This window comes from Pezoporus wallicus, unplaced genomic scaffold (assembly GCF_028554395.1).
Source record: "Pezoporus wallicus isolate ANWC-B61680 ecotype Strahan unplaced genomic scaffold, APGP_CSIRO_Pwel_v1 contig_2012, whole genome shotgun sequence".
NCBI classification, from domain to species: Eukaryota; Metazoa; Chordata; class Aves; order Psittaciformes; family Psittacidae; genus Pezoporus; species Pezoporus wallicus.
Window position 1 is genome coordinate 2,407,955 of NW_026639840.1, and position 18,657 is coordinate 2,426,611.

Consider the following 18,657-nt stretch of genomic DNA (forward strand, 5'->3'; position numbering starts at 1 on the left):
GAAGGAAAGAAGACTGAAAGAGACTGCCTGCTTGCTTTAAGGAAAATACTTCTCTACAGAGGCAATGTGAGAGAGAGAAAGTTCTTCCACCTAACAGTGGTCTCCTTTAACTAACCAAGACATGTAAAACGGGCGAGTTACAGTTCATAAAACTGTCCTGGAACAAGGCTGCACTTTGGCTAGAGTCTCATGGGGCATGGCAATTTCCGTATACATCCCTATCCTCAGTGGACTCAGCAGCATAATCTGCACAGAGTTGGACCGACGATTAGCTGGCATGCTTCACTGAACCATTTCAGATAGGCTAAACGTGATAACTGTAGGCATACGTAAAGTGTAAATAGACGCTGTTTTAAACCAGGTCAAGAGAGCAGTTTTCCTGAAGACTATTTCCCAAAGCAATTTGAGAACAGGTTTGAGAACCAAGATTTGAGAATCCAAACACAAACAAGCCACTTCTCACTGCCTCAAGCAGTGGAATGTTTTTTTTTTTGCTTAAACCACATAAAATAATTAAAGAAAAAAAAAGATGAATATACAAGAAACTGGATGGAATTCAGCATAAACTTGCTAACAGAGATTTGATGGAGGAAGACAGAAACACCATAAACAGGAAGCAGTGTAGTAATGAAGGTGTCCCATTCAAAATCCCAGTCTGAGAAAAAGTAAATAGTCCCAACTGGACCAAGGAAGACAGCCATGGCAACAGGAAACTTCATAGACAAGCAGAGAACCTAATGGCTGGTCAGCTGCTACCTAGCAACTCCATGACAATCCAACACGAAGAATAACCTGATGAAAAGTTTTTGCTCTCTGAAGCCACCAAGATGTTGTGTTTTGCTACAGCCTTAAAACAAAACAACTCATCAGAGGGATCAACACAGAGTTAGACTAATACAGATGAGAAATGACACAGACAAGATAAAGACTCTTGGCGCCCCTTCAAGACACTATGATTCACTGTGACATGCTGAGAATTGGCGTTAGACAGCTTTCTCACCAAGTGGCATGTACAAGTTTTCTTTAAAAGTTTAATCATGATGTTGACACTAGACTGAATTTCTTTAAATAAATACTGACAGTGATACTTCAGCCTCCTTTCGTGCTGCCAGATAGTTTCAAACTTCAGACCGGAACCTCAAAATATAACAGAATTCTCTTAGAGGTTTTACATTCCTGCTTTACAGACCCAGAAACTGAGGCACAGAAGAATGAATGCCCAGGTTTACACAGCAAACCATTTCTGCCATCTTCTAAACCAAGCCACTAAATCATTTTACAGCAGAATTCTCAAGGTAAGTATTAGATGAAGGGATCAAAAGGAAATAGAAATCTTCACTCCTCTTTGCACTGCCCTCAAGCACCTCCCAAAGTGTCATTCAGCATATCCAGCTTGCTATGACCTTTGCCCTTCCTACCCTAGCAAATGATTATTTTTGTTTTGTTTCTGAAGCCTAATGTTTGACTTGCAAGTTTGACCTGTAAATCAGCCTACACTGTTAACCAAGATATTCTGTTTAACCATTCCATGTTACTGTGACTATTCTAACTAAATTACCAGACTTTTCGATAGGTGAACCATGATATGACCAGTTGCTCCTTAGTATTGATCATCTTTCTTCAGAACATGTGACAAAGTTGGCCTGGAGACAGCTTGTTATATAGTTCTGATATGTCCACCCGTTCCAGTCCTGAAAAGTTTGTCTTTTCTTGTTTGAAGTTCAAAAACATTCATCAACCTGTAGTTTTGTTCTAACTGAATAGTGTCTGAAAGTCTAAATAACCAAACTTAGCTCAGTCATTCCCCTAACCTTTACAATGTCACTAGAATAATGATTTAAAAAAAAACAAGTCTCTGTCACTCTTTTTTTAATTGTGATTCTTTTCAAAAAACCAAAACCAATAGCGTGCAAGTTTAAAGATAGCCCTGTCCCACAAAACACTCTACGGAAATAGTTACCTTTTTAATCACTTTGCAACTTCAAGCTAGGTTTTTGATGCCTCTCCACCCACTTAAAAAGCCATCATGCATATACAATCTCCCTCATGCAGTTTTTTCATCTCTGCATCAAAATTTTTTAATACCATCTAATATGCTATATCTCTTATCCTCTTTCTCAGCTAGACACAGAAAATCAATTAGTATGCAAGATCTTATTTTCTCCCCTAGTGCTGTAAAATTTAAGGCAGATGTTTCAGAATCAGTAATACATAAAAGTCAGCGACACCGTGCGTTTGGTTTTACTGAGTTATTTATCAAAGGGAACAGTTCATGATCTCTTCTATCATGTACACTACAAGCTGTAGCTTACCTGCTGCTGCTGGGTGCGCAAGTCCATTATCTCCTTCTGATCCTCATCATGAAGCCTCTTCATTTCCTCACATGACTGCTGGAGATGATTATGTTCTCGTACCAACTGTGTGTTTTTCCTCTTCAAGGTATCCATGTCCTCCTTCAGCTGCGACTGGTCACTCAGCAGCCGACTGTGCAATGTGCTGTCACGGCATACAAAAGAATGGTCTTAGGGGCCAATTTGCAAAGACAAAGTCCTGGACTAAGTAATTTCAAGGATGTGTTTCATACCTAGAAAGCAAGTCAAACTAACTCAATTTTGCATATTTAAATACACCAAACAGCAGGGGAAAATATATATCAGAAACAAACAGGAACTTAAGCATGAAAATACGCGAAACTACACCATACTCTTACACTGCGTCAGAAGAGATGATGGATTTATGCTACCCATCAATGCCATTTCATAGCCATTGCAAAAGCAAGCAGATGAACAAACAGAAATTGTGTAATGCAAGAGCAATATGATCTTGGAGATAATAGGAATTATTCCATTAATCACCTCCACTTTCTCTTGGGCCCCTTGGCTGAGCAGCAATTAGCCAAATTACAGATGAAAACTCAAAAATCTCCTTGTATGCTACTGCGTTTTTTTAAGAAAAAAACAAAACACAAACTAACAAAAAAAACCACATGCAACAAAAATACATGATGTATGTTTCAACTACATCCAGGCAGGTAAAAAGCTATCAAAAATTAAACAATTGACAGCCACATAAGGAAGCTATCATTCAGGTTATAGATCAAGGTAGCAGTCCAAAATTAGACCAGATCACTGCTGAAAAAGAGTGGAAAAATCAACTGAATATATTTTCTACTGCAGATCAAATAAAGAGTATCATTTGGATACTGACAAATATTTTTGTTATTGAAACAGAATTCTTCAAAATGGACTCTCACACCTGCTGGTAAAACAGTTAAAGTTCATACAAAACAAACAAAAAACCCAAATCAAAACAGAAAAAAAAAAAATCAACAAAAAAACCCTACAAACAAAACCCCACCTCCCCTCCCCCCAAAAAAAAACCAAAAACCCAGCACATAACAAGACAGAAATTAATAGAACCAGTTTACATTTTAAGATACTTTTTATTCCTTTCTTATGAACTGAAATACCATTTCCTACACAGTGCTACCGAAAGCATTAAAAAAAAAAGTTTTTTACTTGTAAAAGGACATAGTTTTTACATGTAGTTATTAATCTGCTGTTATTCAGGTTTTGTTGGAAATTATAAAATTCTTTGGAATGCTAACTTTTAAAAAATAAAATAAATCTTGGGGTTTTAAAAATTACTGCAGGAGAAAAAATATTTGAATAGCATATACTTTTCAATTCCTTTCTTTACCCCATAAATTATTCATAGGAGAAACAGTAACTGCATGCATGGATTTCTATATGTGTTGTCATGTTTCAGGCACTTAAACTGCAACAGTGAGTTTCAGCATCCCTGAAGTTTAAAGTAGGAAACTGAATTATTCCAATCCAAGTAAATAAGTTCTTAGACTAAAAATAACTACCTCTGAATCAGTTAAAATTTGCTATACTGTCTTCTGACCAGATAATCTTAGGCTGTACAACAGTACAAATGCAAAAACTTGTATCTATGCATCATTTTGCAGAAGCCTAAATTGTTGGTCTCTGAGGAATATGCCTATATTCTTGGTATACTTGAGTATTTCAATCAATTGCTCTATCTTTTAAAACTAGAGCTTTTCTCCGGATATGAGATGGTAAATCCTTTCACACTATCATGGAAGTACTGATACAGTCAGAGTGTAAACCAGTATGGTTTCAGGGACTACAGAACATCTAAAAAAGGCGAGCAAAACACTTTTTCTTTTTTGTATTAAGAATACAAGTGCTTCATGTCAGCACTGGACATTTATAGGTAATTCAGCTCTCAAAACAATCCATCTACAAGGTACAGAACATTAATGCTTTGCACAGAACTCACTAGCAAATTGAAGCACTTGAAAATCCTCAAATAAAACTAGGAATAAGGCTCTTTGTAAAGATGCTACAGAATTTGCTACATCTGCACCTGTCGACAACCTTTAATGCTAATTTCAGGTTTTGGAAAAAGACTGTAAGGAAACAGTGCCTATCTTGGCAGGCTTGAAGAATTGTGGGCATAAGCACTATGTAAGAGCTAGGAGCGCCCCCATGAAAACATATGCTGTCATTAAATACTAGTCATACTTTATAGTGTAGATTTAAGTGAAACTGACTTCACACTAAAAATTTATCTGCATTTCAATTTCAGAGCTGTCTTCCTTTAAGGAAAAACATGTTTCTACTTGCATCAACAACTGTTTTTTAAACAGAAATACATTCTAGGAGTATTCACTATCTCCTCCCTATTTTATTGCATTTTCATAAATTCTTAGTATTGGTCTAAAGCTGTGTTAAAATTTACACAAATCAGCATGAGAGCTATTACAACATATTAAAAAAGTAAGTCATTACATTCTCTTGCATTATACTCTGCTCTCCAGCCTGACAGTAAAACTATTGGACTGTAATTGCAAGACAGTAATTAAGCTTTCCTTGTTGGTCCCATCAAGACATCAGGGATTTCTTATCTCAAATTCCTAAAAGTAAAACAAGCAATCCATACTTTATCATTTCAAATAGCCCAGAAATATTTTATCTGATTCAGGCAAACATTAATCTTGCAATTAAAGTGGAAAAACCTAAAAAAAATATTTGATTACCATGCTCTAATACTTTATGACCTAGCACAGACTGGTAAATTCTTACTTTGTACAGCTTTACTCATACTTACTGATAAAAATCTGCCTCTTTTGCTGCTTCTTCACACCTTTTAAGTGTCTTGGTGTGTTGATTCTGCAGAGACTGTAGGTCTGACATGGCCTTCATGCATTGTATCTTCAGCCTTTCATAATCATGATTTGGTTTTGGACTAGGCCTAGCATGGAAAAAGAATATAAAGTCAAACATAAACATCAGTTCCTAAAAAGAATGGAAAGTCTAGGAAATTAATAGCCAATAAAAAATAGTATCACAAAACTGTTGACACTTAAGCTATATTATGTTTAATTTAAATACTGTTTCACATTAAGATGAAACCACATTAAGATGCAACCACGAAAATTGCTTTACCAGAATTATCTTATTAGATGCTATGCTTCAGTATAAAGCTAACATAATACATGTTAGCTTCATGCATATTCACACCATTAGCTTCAGGTTTTGTACTGAAACGTATCATCTAATAATGAGACAATTCTGTCTATCTCCAAAACTGCAAAAAATAGTAATGAGTGTGCATGTACCTCTCTTCTGAGCAGGAAGGTTACCACAGAGCAGAACTGTCACTTGATATAAGAACAAGTCAATCGCAAATTTTGTTCAAATAATTATTAATCAAATATAAACTCCAGTAAGGAATTTTCAGCAGGATGAACAAAGTGAAAGACAAAATCATTCAAAAGAAATTTTTTGACTTTTTTTTTTTTAGTATATCGTGATGATTGGGAGAGGATAAATTTTCTAAAATAATCTACCTTGTCTAACAATTGACCAACAGAGATTATATATAGTATGCGTGGTCCTTGCACATGATGCCTTCGTGTATTTATTAGGAAAAAAAAAAAAAACACAAATCATGCAGGAAACAATTTGCAGGATTATGCCTTCTTATTTTGAAGCACTAAGCTTTTAAGACTCTAAATCAAACTGTTCCTCTCCTACACAGTCACACAATCTTTGTGCCATTGAACCTTGTAGTTTCAAAACGAAGCTTCTGACAGCTGTCCCTGCGTCATCTCCTAGGTGTCTCGTAAGTTCACAGGCAATGAAAAGAAAAAACACAACAAAACACAACCAAACCCAAAGAAAAACAACTGCTTTTTCATTTAACTGTTTATTCTCATATCAGATTTGCTCAGGTACTGCACAGATCACCCCTTCTCTCTCCCACCTCATCCTCTCCCAAATGGCTTCACTGTAAGCACAGCTTGAAAATCAATCAGAATTCTTGCTTCAAAAACAGCAACACAGATGCTGGAACTGAAATGCAGCTGGAAAGTGAAACAAAATGAAAATGGTTTCACACTACCGCAGTGGTGAGGGTTGTTAGAAAAAAAGAAATGCCAGTCACTTCTGATTTAGACACTTCTAGGCAGTGTGTGTATGATATGAAGGTGTTTTTTAGCAATCCAATTACATGTGGGCTGCTGAGTGGTAAGGCCTTCAATTGTAATTCCTATTTTTCTCCTTTCTCCAGAGAAGTACTCCTGGGGAAAACAAAACCAGAAAAAACTTCCCTTGACTAAGAGACTTTTACAACAATCAAAAGCCAGATTCCTATGATGTAAACAAATATTCAAGTCACACCTGCAAGGATGTCTTTTAAGTTTTTTTAATTCACTGCTTTAGGGTGCTGAAAGTAGTACATTATTAATACCGTGTTACAGACATATTACCACCAGTGTTACTCTTTTAAAATACAACCTTAGTTAGCTTAAGTAAAACTCAATTTGAAATGTTCACATCCTTGACAGAAACTCTAAACCCCCAAGTATTGGTTTAACTAGACTTTAGGATGAAATTATTAAAATTAGACACCATCTGTCCACCCCAGTCATTAAAATGACATTAGCTTGAAGCGCAGTTTAACTCTCAGTTGAAGTGTTACATTTACGAGACCCATTAACACATGTTCATATTGAGCCTGTAATCATAAATTCATATTCATGCAAAATATTCAGTGTATGAATTTATACTAAAGGATAACTATCAGGTCAGTCTCAAAGCTATGGTGAGAATTTGTTATACAAGTCTAACATCAATCACATAGTGCTGAAGTAGTACTAGCACTATTAAAAAAAAAATCCTATAAACGTATGTATACGCTGTAGGTAACCACAGAAATTAAGCTACCTATTCAATGAGGAAGGAAAAACAACCCTGCATTCTAGTTATTCTACATGAAATAAAAACCATCTGGATAGCCAAGGCCATATATTCCACAGCACTGGTTCCGAGGCTTTATAAGAAAAACAGGTATACACACAGGAGAAATACTGATCAAAAATAAATAATCAAAACTGTTGCAACAAAATAGTCCATTCAAATGCATGCAGTGGCTGAGTCTTGTTTAAGTAAGAACATTGGTTTTATGCTAAAATACCTCACAAAATACAGAGTTATTTCAATGAAGGAGAGGTGTCAGTTACTATTTTGGAAGCAGTGATTCAAATGTTAACAAATTTAAAATGGTAATATTGAAGGTCCAAGAGCGTTTCTGATATTCATATACTAACTTTAAAAATTCTTTACGTTCCAGTGCAATTACCCTGAGCATAAATCAAGGCCACAGTGAGACTGACATTACATGTACCTGATGCTAACGTAAAAACTAATCGCAGCAGCAGATCCAACTTTGTGGGCAATGCCTATGCAACAACTTGAAACATGTTATCACATACTATTGCAACTGCACCACCAGCAACAATTACAGACTACACCTAAAACAGTCTCTTCTCAAAAGCAATTTTCAGGGATTTCATTTGTATTGCAGGTCTCTTCTACTACTACATAAGTAATAAGGATATTTAGGTCTATAAAACGCACCTTGAGCACACTAAATGATTTGCGCAAATCTTTGCTTAAATCACAACACATGTACACATTGTCATTGTCAAGTGACACGAGCACAGCATGAACAATCTTACTCCTGTCCCACAGGATGACACATATTCATCTGATTCAGCACATCACAGTCCACTGCTGTGGCTCCTCTTCCACTGCTCTAGACTTAGTCAACACTTGCGTTTGGAAAACAATGCTTGGTTTTGCAATTGCCAGTCTTCACAGCCAGCAGAGACCAGACAATGAATGTGTTGTGAGCTCTAAATGTTTTGAAGCATGCCATTATGATGTGTGATTTTTTTGGGTAATAAATGTCACCACCTAAATAGTAGTGATCTTTCCGCTAATAGCTCATCATAATAGTTTGTAATATCCGGGCTCTGACTCCTGGAAGGTTGAAGATTTTACACGAGGAAAGAATGTAAAGCAAACTCAAAACAAAAAAAAACACCAACAAGCTTTCAAAAACCATAGATGCGTATGTGGATGGGAGTAGTAGTTGCTTTTACACTGAAGGAAAAAAACATCAACTAATAATCTTTCTTCATTTCCCACTCTTCAAATATTTAATTGCTTGGAGGACAGCATCCTCCATCTAATACATACTGTGCACGCACTGCCCAAATACAGTGTTTATTTTGATGAGTTTTTCTTTAAACTGTAAACACATTTTCCACAACATACAAATCCTTCACTGGCAGCAGCAGATCGATTTGACCATTAAAGAGAAAAAACTAGGGCAGTCTAGAGGACAGCTCATCAGTACTTTTATTAATAGCATCCTGGATTATGCAGATTACTGTAAACTATAAAATCCTCAATATCTAAGCTCTAGTGACTTCAAGTAAGAAATCCCTCTGTATAAGTAAGTAACTGGAAGCTATGCAAAACATGTTGACATTTGGCAACCTTTTCCTCTCCTGTCCCAACACTTGGAGACCCTCAGATAGAACACAATGCTCTTAAAAGCAGCCTTCAGAACTCATGGTGGAGAGGAAAGGGGCATTAAGATGACCATCTCAGAAGTAAGTAAAATGCCCAGATTCTCTTAATTCCAGTTCAATGGCTCAAATCTTGACCTTATCTCATAGAGACAAAAGGCCTAATTAACCACCTGACCACACAACAGATAGAGCTGATGAAGTAAGATACAAACAAAAACAAAACACTGAAGTTCAGAGAAATTATGCATCATGGGAACACCTTCCAGAAAATCTTTGGTTTTTATTTCAGATTCATCTTTGCTTTTATTTAAGATTCAGTGTCAATTTTTTCCAAGGTTCAAAAAATTTCATTTTACATGTGCTTACTGCAGGCAAAAAGTACCTGCTCAGTGTGCCTAAAGTCACATTTATAAACACCAGCAGATCTTTAACCCTCTAAAATAAACCAATTCTGCTTACTACCCAATAAAACTCTTATCTACAATTAACCCATACTCTCCCTGCATACTATTTGCCTCATATCTTATTAACCCTCAAATCAGAATGAGCTGCATAAGGCTGCTGGCCATTAACTGACTTTGAACACATTTTAATTTGGCATCACCCATAACTTCTCAGTGGAGGGTATTTCTTTACTCTCAAAATGTTAATGCTACACAGTCCCCCAGTACATGTATAATAGAAGGCTTAGCTCCTAGAAATCATGTTATTCCCCTCAACGGAAATCCAAACCTCTCTCTTTGCAGAGGCACAGACATAGCTGAAGTTTTTTTTCCTCTCCTAATTTCTGTCCTCCAGCCAAGTATTCAGAGCTATTTCTCTTTCTTCTCCTTGCTTTCAAAACAGCAAATGCTTCAGCCACTGCCGTCTTTCTCTTCCCACAACACAGCCTAGGAGGCCTAAACAACTTTCTGCTTGCTTCTGTCAACACAGAGATAAGCCTGACTCCCTTCATTCTCACAGTAAAATTGTGTAGAAAGTGGGAACAGGCATTCAACAGGCAGCTCTTAAACCTGGATGGGGTCACCTACGTACACACACACCACCAGGATGCTAGTTAATAAGCAACATACATGAATTGCAATATCCTTGCTGCTTTACAGGCAAGCAGGAGACAGGACACTTGAAAATCTACTGAGGACTAAATTGTTATATTTCCTTTATTTTTACCTGCAGTCATCAAAAGTTGATCCAGGAGATGAAAGTGCAAGTCGCTTGCGCAGCTCATCCCTCTCTCGAGTTACCTGACGGAGCTGATACAATATAGTCTCCAGCTTCTCACTCATCTGTCTTGTGTCTATTACAGGCGGTGGAGATGATGCTTTACCAGTCGTACCTGACCAAGAGACAAATAAATGGCAGTCAGCAACTCCTCAAAAGAATACAACTTCACCAAAAAAGTTAATTTAAAAAAACCTGTTCAAAAACGAAACGTCATCAGTGAGTTGATACAAAAATAAATCCAGTCAGACCCTTTGCTGGCAGAAAGGCCCCATCTGTGTTGCAAGTTAGGCTTGCATGAGTAGGTTACTTACTCAAGAGCTTGTAAATTGCCTTAAAGGCAAGGCAAGGCCAGTTTGCAGTCACAACTGTAAAGACCTCAGAAACTATCATAGTGACAGAAGCCACAGGTACAAAGTTATTTCCAATAAAGAATCATGTCTTATTTCTAAAAAAAAAAAAACAAACCCCAGTGAATTTCACAGACAACAACCTACCCCTGCAACTGCTGAGAAACTGCAACACCACAGAGGCTCTATTCTGCTATGTGCTACTGCTAACATTTATTTTTAACGCAATTCTATGCTTTCACATGTTGCAATTCAATTTGTCCAGTATGTGAAGTTAAAGATTTGACTTGTCAACAAATCATGAGAAATGGGCTTCATGTTTAACAACACTGCACACTTGCTAAAACAAGCACACCACTGCAACTGGACTACATATCAAATTTCCTCTAAGAGGCAGTCATACATTAAAGAGTATTGTGGGATCTTTTTGTTCGCACCTTTCTTAGTATCAGAGATGAATGATGATGCCTACTGTCTTCTCATACAGCTATACCAATACAAAGAGGTCTTATTCCACCTGAGAGATGAAAGTCTGGTATGTTGTTTCACAACATGTAGACAATTAATCCAACTGTAATTTTAATTCTGCTTATTTTAATCCCAGACACATAGAATCATAGAATAGTTAGGGTTGGAAAGGACCTTAAGATCATCTAGTTCCAACCCCCTGCCATTGGTAGGGATGCTTCACACTAGACCATGAGAGCAAACTCGAAGATATAGGTCACAGATGTGAAAGTTAAAGGCCTAAATGTATACAGCAGACTACTATTTTATTCTTGACATAGTCTGCATAATTATACAATTGAAACAAGTTGCTGACATATGTGTTAACTTGTTTGGATGCACCTGTATTACGCCTTTTTCTATACGAAGAAACAAAAGATACAACAGTAAAACAATGTTCTCTGATCACAGTCTTCTCAGAGAAAGAATTTCTAACAAAGTTATTGCACCTGATCAAATAACAATGAGCTGCATGGACTGGCTTTTTATCTTTAAACCCAGTTCAGGAAGGTATTGCAAAATGCAAAAACTTCCTCCAACTTTTAAGTAGAACTACCTGTGCTTTAAAGTTCCCACACCAAAATAACTTCAAGGTCATACATACAGCATCTAAAATAATAGGATCCCACTTCTTATTCATTTCAGTTGTTACTGTAATTCTGTAATGAGACTTTATGAGCACAGACTGTTCTTTTAACCTAACTATTGCATAATAATGTATGTTAATGCACTAATAGCTAACTGAAGAAATAAAAAATTGCAGGAACAGAATGCATTCTCTAGAAAGACACAAGTTCACATCTTTCAAAATAATTCTCCATGAAGGCTGCATTTGGGCCTTCTCCTACTACTTTGTTTTATTCCTCCATCCAGAAGGAGCCAATTCATCCATGAGAACTAAAGATCTCACACTTTCAAAATGCAGTTACCTTTTCTTTTTCCAATATAAGAACCATTCTACATAATTTTTAAGGCAAGGTTATACAAAATCCAGTAATAATGCAAATATGCTATCCTAGGCTCATTATACAGGAGGGAATAAATAGGAAAAAAACCCTAAATGGACAGATAAAAGAAGTCAGAACATATATCCATTTGGAATAGAATCATAGAATCATAAAATCATAGAATAGTTTGGGTTGGAAGGGACCCTCAAAGGTCATCTAGTTCAACCCCCCTGCAGTAAGCAGGGACATCTTCAACTAGGTTAAGCTGCTCAGAACCTAGCCTTTAATGTCTACAGGGATGAAGCACCTTTCTGGGCAACCTGGTTCCAGTATTTTACCATTATCATGGTAAAAAACTTTTTCCTCACATCCAGCCTGAATCTTCCGTTTTAGTTTAAAACCATTACCCCGCACCCTACTGCAACAGGCCCTGCTAAAATGTCTCTCCCCATCTTTCTTATAGGCCCCTTGTAAGAACTCAAAGGCCTCAATAACATCTCCCCAGAGTATTCTCTTCTCCAGGCTGAACAACCCCAACTCCCTCAGCCTTTCCTCATAGGAGAGGGGCTCCAGCCCCCTGCTCATTTTTGTGGCCCTGTCCAAGAGGTCCATTATCTTTCCTGTACTGAGGACTCCAGTCCTCAGGTATCAGGTGGACTAAAGCCAGTACTGGAGGTGAAGTCTCACCAGAGCAAAGCAAGGGGCAAAATCACCTCCCTCAACCTGCTGGCCACACTTTTTTTGGATGCAGCCAAGATACAATTTGCCTTAGATCAGTGAGTGGGGAATTTCATAAACACAAAAAAAAAAAAAAAAGGTAAAGGCAGACAAACCTAACTGAGATACTGAGAGGCTGCATGGTCTTGGGTAAATTCAGTGGTAACCTGAACATCTTCTCACTTGAACTGATAAATCAGAATATGGATAACACTGAAAAGGTCCCCTTCTCATCCTTACAGAGATATTCAAAAGCTCATATGTCATCCTGGGGCTGTTTGTGAGCCCAGTTAAACAGGATGTGAGGGGCACAAGAGGAAGAAGGGTATAAAGGAGATAAATCAAGAATGCTGGTGTGCTTTACATTGAGGAAAAGGCGCTGGATTAATAACAGTCCATCACTAACATCATTGTTAACTCTAGTACCAGTTCCATGGACAATGTCTGCTCCTGTCTGCTGCGTAAGTCCTACAAAAGCACACAATGGCTGCTCTGGAAATCTAAAACACAGTAGAAGGAGGCAAGAATTATACCCCTCTCCTCCTCCACCTCTCCTCGCCCCCTAGCTTTGACAACGTCAATCTTCTTCAGGCAAGGAGAAAGCTTGTGCGCTGTCTCTAAACTGTGCCAAGCAAGACAAAACTGCTTTAGATAGACAGGCTAATTAGCCTTATGAAAGAAGCTTTCTCAACTAATGTGAAGCCATTTCTCTTAGTAACAGAAAAGTTTATTTTTGACACTTTTTACATCAACAAGTATTTTCATCTCACGTGCAATGCTAATTGTTGTCAAAGCATAATAAAAGCAAAAAGATGAACGCCTTGTAAGTGCTGTAAAAACATAGATCGGTATGATCCAGATATTCCCCTCTTATACTTGCCAAAAAGTTTATCAGTGCTTGGTTTACTAACAGTTTTGCATTTTCAATAGCTGTACATAAGGTCTCATAAATGTTAAATCAGATTTGTGGATGCCTATTCATAAAAAAAAACAAAAAAACAAAAAAAAAACTTCAGTAAACTCCTCTTTCATCAGAAAAATCCAATACTCTCCATTTCCTTTAAAGGGGCTTTTACAGCTGAATGCTAAAAAAGCCTTTTATTGCATCTGGCATCCTGATGCAGTAGAAGGAAAGTGACCTGTGCTTCCAAGCTTCGCAGTCTTCTCCATCTGACTGAATATTTTACACAACAGTATTTCCTTTCTGCCCTTTAACTAGTGAGACTGTCTCAAAATGTACAAGCTGAAAGGCTAAATCTCCATTATCCTAATTACACCCCCTTTCTCAGGCAACCTGGATTTGTGAAAATGTATTTACCGCATGTCCTGCCAGGTGCAACTCGTTCATCTGCTTCAGTGAGCCTCAGAACTCATTTTTCACATAAGCTGCATTTGGGCTCCAAGAAGGCAGCCATATGGAAGTCACTTCCCTGGCCAGCCTCCAGGGAAGCAGCACACCACCAACTCCTGAAAGAGCCGACAGCAGGGTTGGTCATGTGGGCAAAACACATTTTGTTTTGCAAACATTAAGTCCTGAGCAAGCACTGAATTAGTCCAAAGCAAGATTTTGCAGAATTTACATCATACATCTATAAAAGAAAAGCCTTAAAAACAGAAGCTGGAGAAATCATATCTTCCATAATTATAGTCCAAATACTGGACTTCACAGAAACCACAAAGATTTACTATTGTAGTACATACCTAATACGATTCTTACTGATTACTCTGATGATCAATGATAGAAGAGATAATACAGCCACACAGAAACCACTGTTCAGTTAGCTTCATTCTTTTTTTAAGGAATTAAAAAAAAAAAAAAAAGAGAACATTTAAAGAGAAACAGAGCTGGGAAAGTTGTTAAGCAGACCAAGGTGTATCATAATGTTGAATTAATAAAATGTTGAGGTGGGAAAATGGGTAACAATGCATAAACAGCAACTTTTAAGAAATGCCACTAATATATTTTGAATTATAATAAACTCATTACCTTTTGTGAAATGCACTTGTATGACAGATTCAAATTAATTCAAAAGGCAATATGTTACAAACTAATAGAATGCCTCAATTTTATGGTGATTTTTTTTTAAATTATTGTATGAATTTGTGCCAATTCTTGCATGCAAACAGGAGGCTATTCGTTGTACAGTAAAGCCTTTTTCACTGCTTTCTTTGAGAAAAAATTAACAAGGATGCTCAGGGTATTATTTCTTTATGGCCTCGTAAATCATGACAGAAAAAGTTGAAAAAGACTTGGAAAATGTATTGCAAAGTATGACCAGCAGGATTTCTCATGAAGCTCAGGAAGCAATGGGAAGTAAAGACTTATGCTGCTGTAGGAAAATGTGTACTGAAATATTTACTTTCTTTTAATAATTTATGAGGACTAGAATAGGATTACATATCAGAAGTTACCATTTAGATACATTTATTTGGATATGCCTTTAGAAGTGGTCTTGAAATAGTGGAGAGCACAGAATGGAACTGCATGCAGGTGAAATAAAACGTTAGTAAGAACAAGCAGCAGTACACTCAGGAAAAGAAACTGAGAAAGGTAAAATACTGAACTGTTGAAACAGTTTCATCTGAGAGACAGAAAACCTAATAGGTTACGAAAGCAGTGAGGATCATGTAACATGCAAGGACAAAAGAATGGGTAGCACTTCAGTATTTGTTTTAATGCAGAATATAACAAGATAAACAAACCTAACAGCATGTAAAACAAACTTTGAAGCTCAGTAAGTTTGAGATTTTAGAAGGAACTGAACAGTGGTTCCAGAAAGATTAACATGGAAGAAAAATCTACAAACTATTACTGAAAAACAGCAAGGGGGGGGGGGGGAAGGGGCAGATATGTCAGTTCGAAAACTTTGCTGAGCTAAAATACAATGGAGAGTAAAATCTGTTACCATGACCAAGGAAAACACAGCTGAAGCTCCAGAGAGCTGCAAAATGCTAGGGTATTACAGCAAATAAAATACCATGAAGTGGTCAGCTATCCATTAGTGGTTCTCAAGCCCTTTGTATGCAGAAGCCTTCAGAGACCAAGAAGTAAGTCAAACTGATTCATTACAGGAAACGTTAAAAAACTCCTTCTTTATCAGTACACATCAGCAAAGTTAACTTTTTTGTTCTTACTGCTGCTGTTTTTAAATGAGGGCATCACAGCCACTGAATAATTCTTTGGTACTTCCTAAGTTAACAGGAGTTGAGAGAACACTGCATGGCTACCTGTCAACCCACAACTGCCTAGAAATGGACACCATAGAAATTAGTGATAACATTTTAAAGTTACTTAGAGTGCTTATTACTTAAGATGGCTGATTAATAAACACACTAAAAATTACATACAGAAATTAAGGATCAATCATAGAGACATCTATGTGATTCATGATCAGAATAACATAGAAAGAGAGTGAAGTTCCTTTAAGTCTGTGAAAGAAGGTGTTTATTTCCTAACTTAAAAGTCTTACTTCCAGCAAATCAAAGAGGTATTATTCAGGTCAGAGGACAAGAAAATTACATAGGAAATAAACGTATTTTAGAAAGGTTTAATTCAATCATCAAGGCCAAATTTTATAAGAAAATTACTGCTGAATAGAGACACTGATTGGCAAGAAGTCAGAACACTGACGGCAATCATTGCAGTACAGAACTCTGATGTGGTGTACCAGTAGTGTTCCTAGTACCTTTTTTCATTTGTGGCCTTTCAGCAGGTGTAATATTGTTACTTGTTCCTTTGTCCTGTGTGTTAACTGGTGAGGTATCTTTACTAAGTATAAATTTTATGTTAGTTAAAAAAGGCAAAAAATACAACAAGAGATTCCTACAGGCTGTCAGGAGGAAAAGAATTAAATCACTCTTTTGGACAAAGAAAGAGTGTTTATCTTTGAAAAGGTGTCATAAACCACACCTGCAACTGTGCTCTTCCTATGAACAGTGGAAACAATTACTTTATTATACACAGCTGTAGAAAGTGTGAAGCAATAAACTGAAATCACAACAACATAAAAGGACAGTTGTCAAAAAACAGTCAACATGACAATGGGGAATGAAAGACTGCATATTGCTGGGAAACAATTATTATCTGATGAGAGGGTAATGTTTTGCTCTGGATTAAGAATCAAGGCTCTCAGATTGAGTTACCTGAATTGCAATTAGTGGAAAAACTACTTGTAAATAGTCTGTCAAACTGATAAACTAAGCATTAAGCAAGGAGATACTGTGAGTTCAAGTCAAAGTTGGACAAACCTGGTGGGGATACATACCTCACCACCTCAGACTGCAGTGTCATAAAATTGTAGTGACAATCATCATGTTTGTTATAGACTGGTATGTAAATTCCATAGGAAAAGGCAGTACTGGGATATGAACAGTGAAGAAGAATTAAAAACACTTATGACTGAAAAAGTGATGCCATTTGCAAAGAACTGAACAGCTGGAACAATAATAGACTCTTAAAGGTGGTGATATGCAATCTGGAGTGAAGAAGTTACAAGACTGATAGCTGTAATCAAAACAATGCAAAGAGATCTGGCTATGGAAAGAAGGAAATTATACATGTGAAAAAACAGAAGGTCTCTTCCATTCCAAAACCTCTCATTAGGATCTCAGTACATTTTCAAAGAACATAAGAGTATGCAACGCCTTTCTGTTAAAAACTCATCATGAAAAAAAGTAACAGAGGCTATTCCCCAGAGCTATACCCTCACTCCTGCATGCAAGTTGCTGGTTTCTATTAAACAACATCTCTGTCTCTCAAGGAAAAAAAAAAGGAAAAAAAAAAAGAAAAGAAAAAGAAAGTGTATTCAAGAGGGGAGGAAGAATTACATTTTTAAAGCACTGAAGGAAAACCAAAGTTTCATTATGGTACTAGGGTAGGTAAAAAATAGCTCAATTCTATAATCCTGTCATGGCACCATACATCTTAGGTCAGTAATGCCTTACTGAAGGCTGTAAAAGTAAGATTGGGTATCGCAAGTCCTGAAACATATCCTTTTAAGTCAATTCTCAAAGGGTTTTTTTTTATGTGACATGGGCCAGAAAAATAATTTACACAGCTACTGTGAAAAGGATGGAAGAAGACTTATTTGGGGAGAAAAGAGAAAGTATAAACGTAAGAGATGGAAATTGGAAGTAGACAACCAAGAAATGCACAGAAACTAACAGGGATCCTCTGTGACTACTCTCCATAGCAAAGAAATTTGATTTCAGGCTGAAGTATTGCATAAGTAAGGTGATACTTGATTGATACATCATTTTCTGCAGATAATCTTTCAAAACACAGCCCTTCCATCTTTCCTTACAAGTCCAGCAAATTATCTGCTAGAATTCAGAAAGAACATCTGGTCCAACCCTCCTGTTCAGGAAGGATCACCTAGAGCCAGTTGCCCATGACTATGTCATGTAAGTTCAGTGCACTGCTTGGTGAACATTTATCTTTAAAATGATAAACATCAGATGAGTGAGTGCACTATAAAAACTGGCACTTTTTTTTTTCCCTTTTTCTTTCAAAGGGAATCTTTATTCTGCATTCTTTTCCTTTCTGTTATCATGACCAGTCAAGTGGGAGACTAGCCAGTGACTGTCACATACAGCTGTGTTACTGGTTTCTATCCTAAGTGACACTGTTGTTCCATGCTTGGCACACCAGGCACTGAATCTCCATAAATAATTATTCTGATGTCACAGACGTGGGATTGTAGCTCCATTCAAAGAGTCTGCTGGGCACTGGGAGTGGGCAGATGTAGGATGCTTCTATTTACACACAAAAATCTTTGTCATTACTCAAGAGCAAAGAGAAAGGAAATACAGAGAGCGCGTGACAATTTAATGAGCGTTTGTTTTCCTTTGGAGAGAAGAAGGTGGAGCTGAAGCACAATGGTGGGATTACGGCAGTTTATATTGTACCTCTTTTGGAAATAACTGATTATTTGCCCTCAGTACCACCAGAGCTACCTATTTTAAATATGTAGCATGACTTTTATTAATACATGGAAAATGA

At 37.0% G+C, this 18,657-nt stretch overlaps 1 protein-coding gene across 6 annotated transcripts in view; it reads right to left on the reverse strand.

The window, feature by feature from the left end:
* Positions 1 to 18,657, reverse strand: part of DLG5 (discs large MAGUK scaffold protein 5) — a 110,413-nt gene that overhangs the window by 47,518 nt on the left and 44,238 nt on the right. For all 6 annotated transcript variants that reach the window (XM_057416343.1, XM_057416341.1, XM_057416339.1 and 3 more), the window contains exons 3-5: positions 10,085 to 10,250; positions 5,140 to 5,283; positions 2,313 to 2,496 (exon numbers count right to left, since the gene is read on the reverse strand). In XM_057416343.1, the coding sequence (XP_057272326.1) occupies positions 2,313 to 2,496; positions 5,140 to 5,283; positions 10,085 to 10,250 (494 nt within the window). The remainder of the gene's footprint in view (positions 1 to 2,312; positions 2,497 to 5,139; positions 5,284 to 10,084; positions 10,251 to 18,657) is intronic.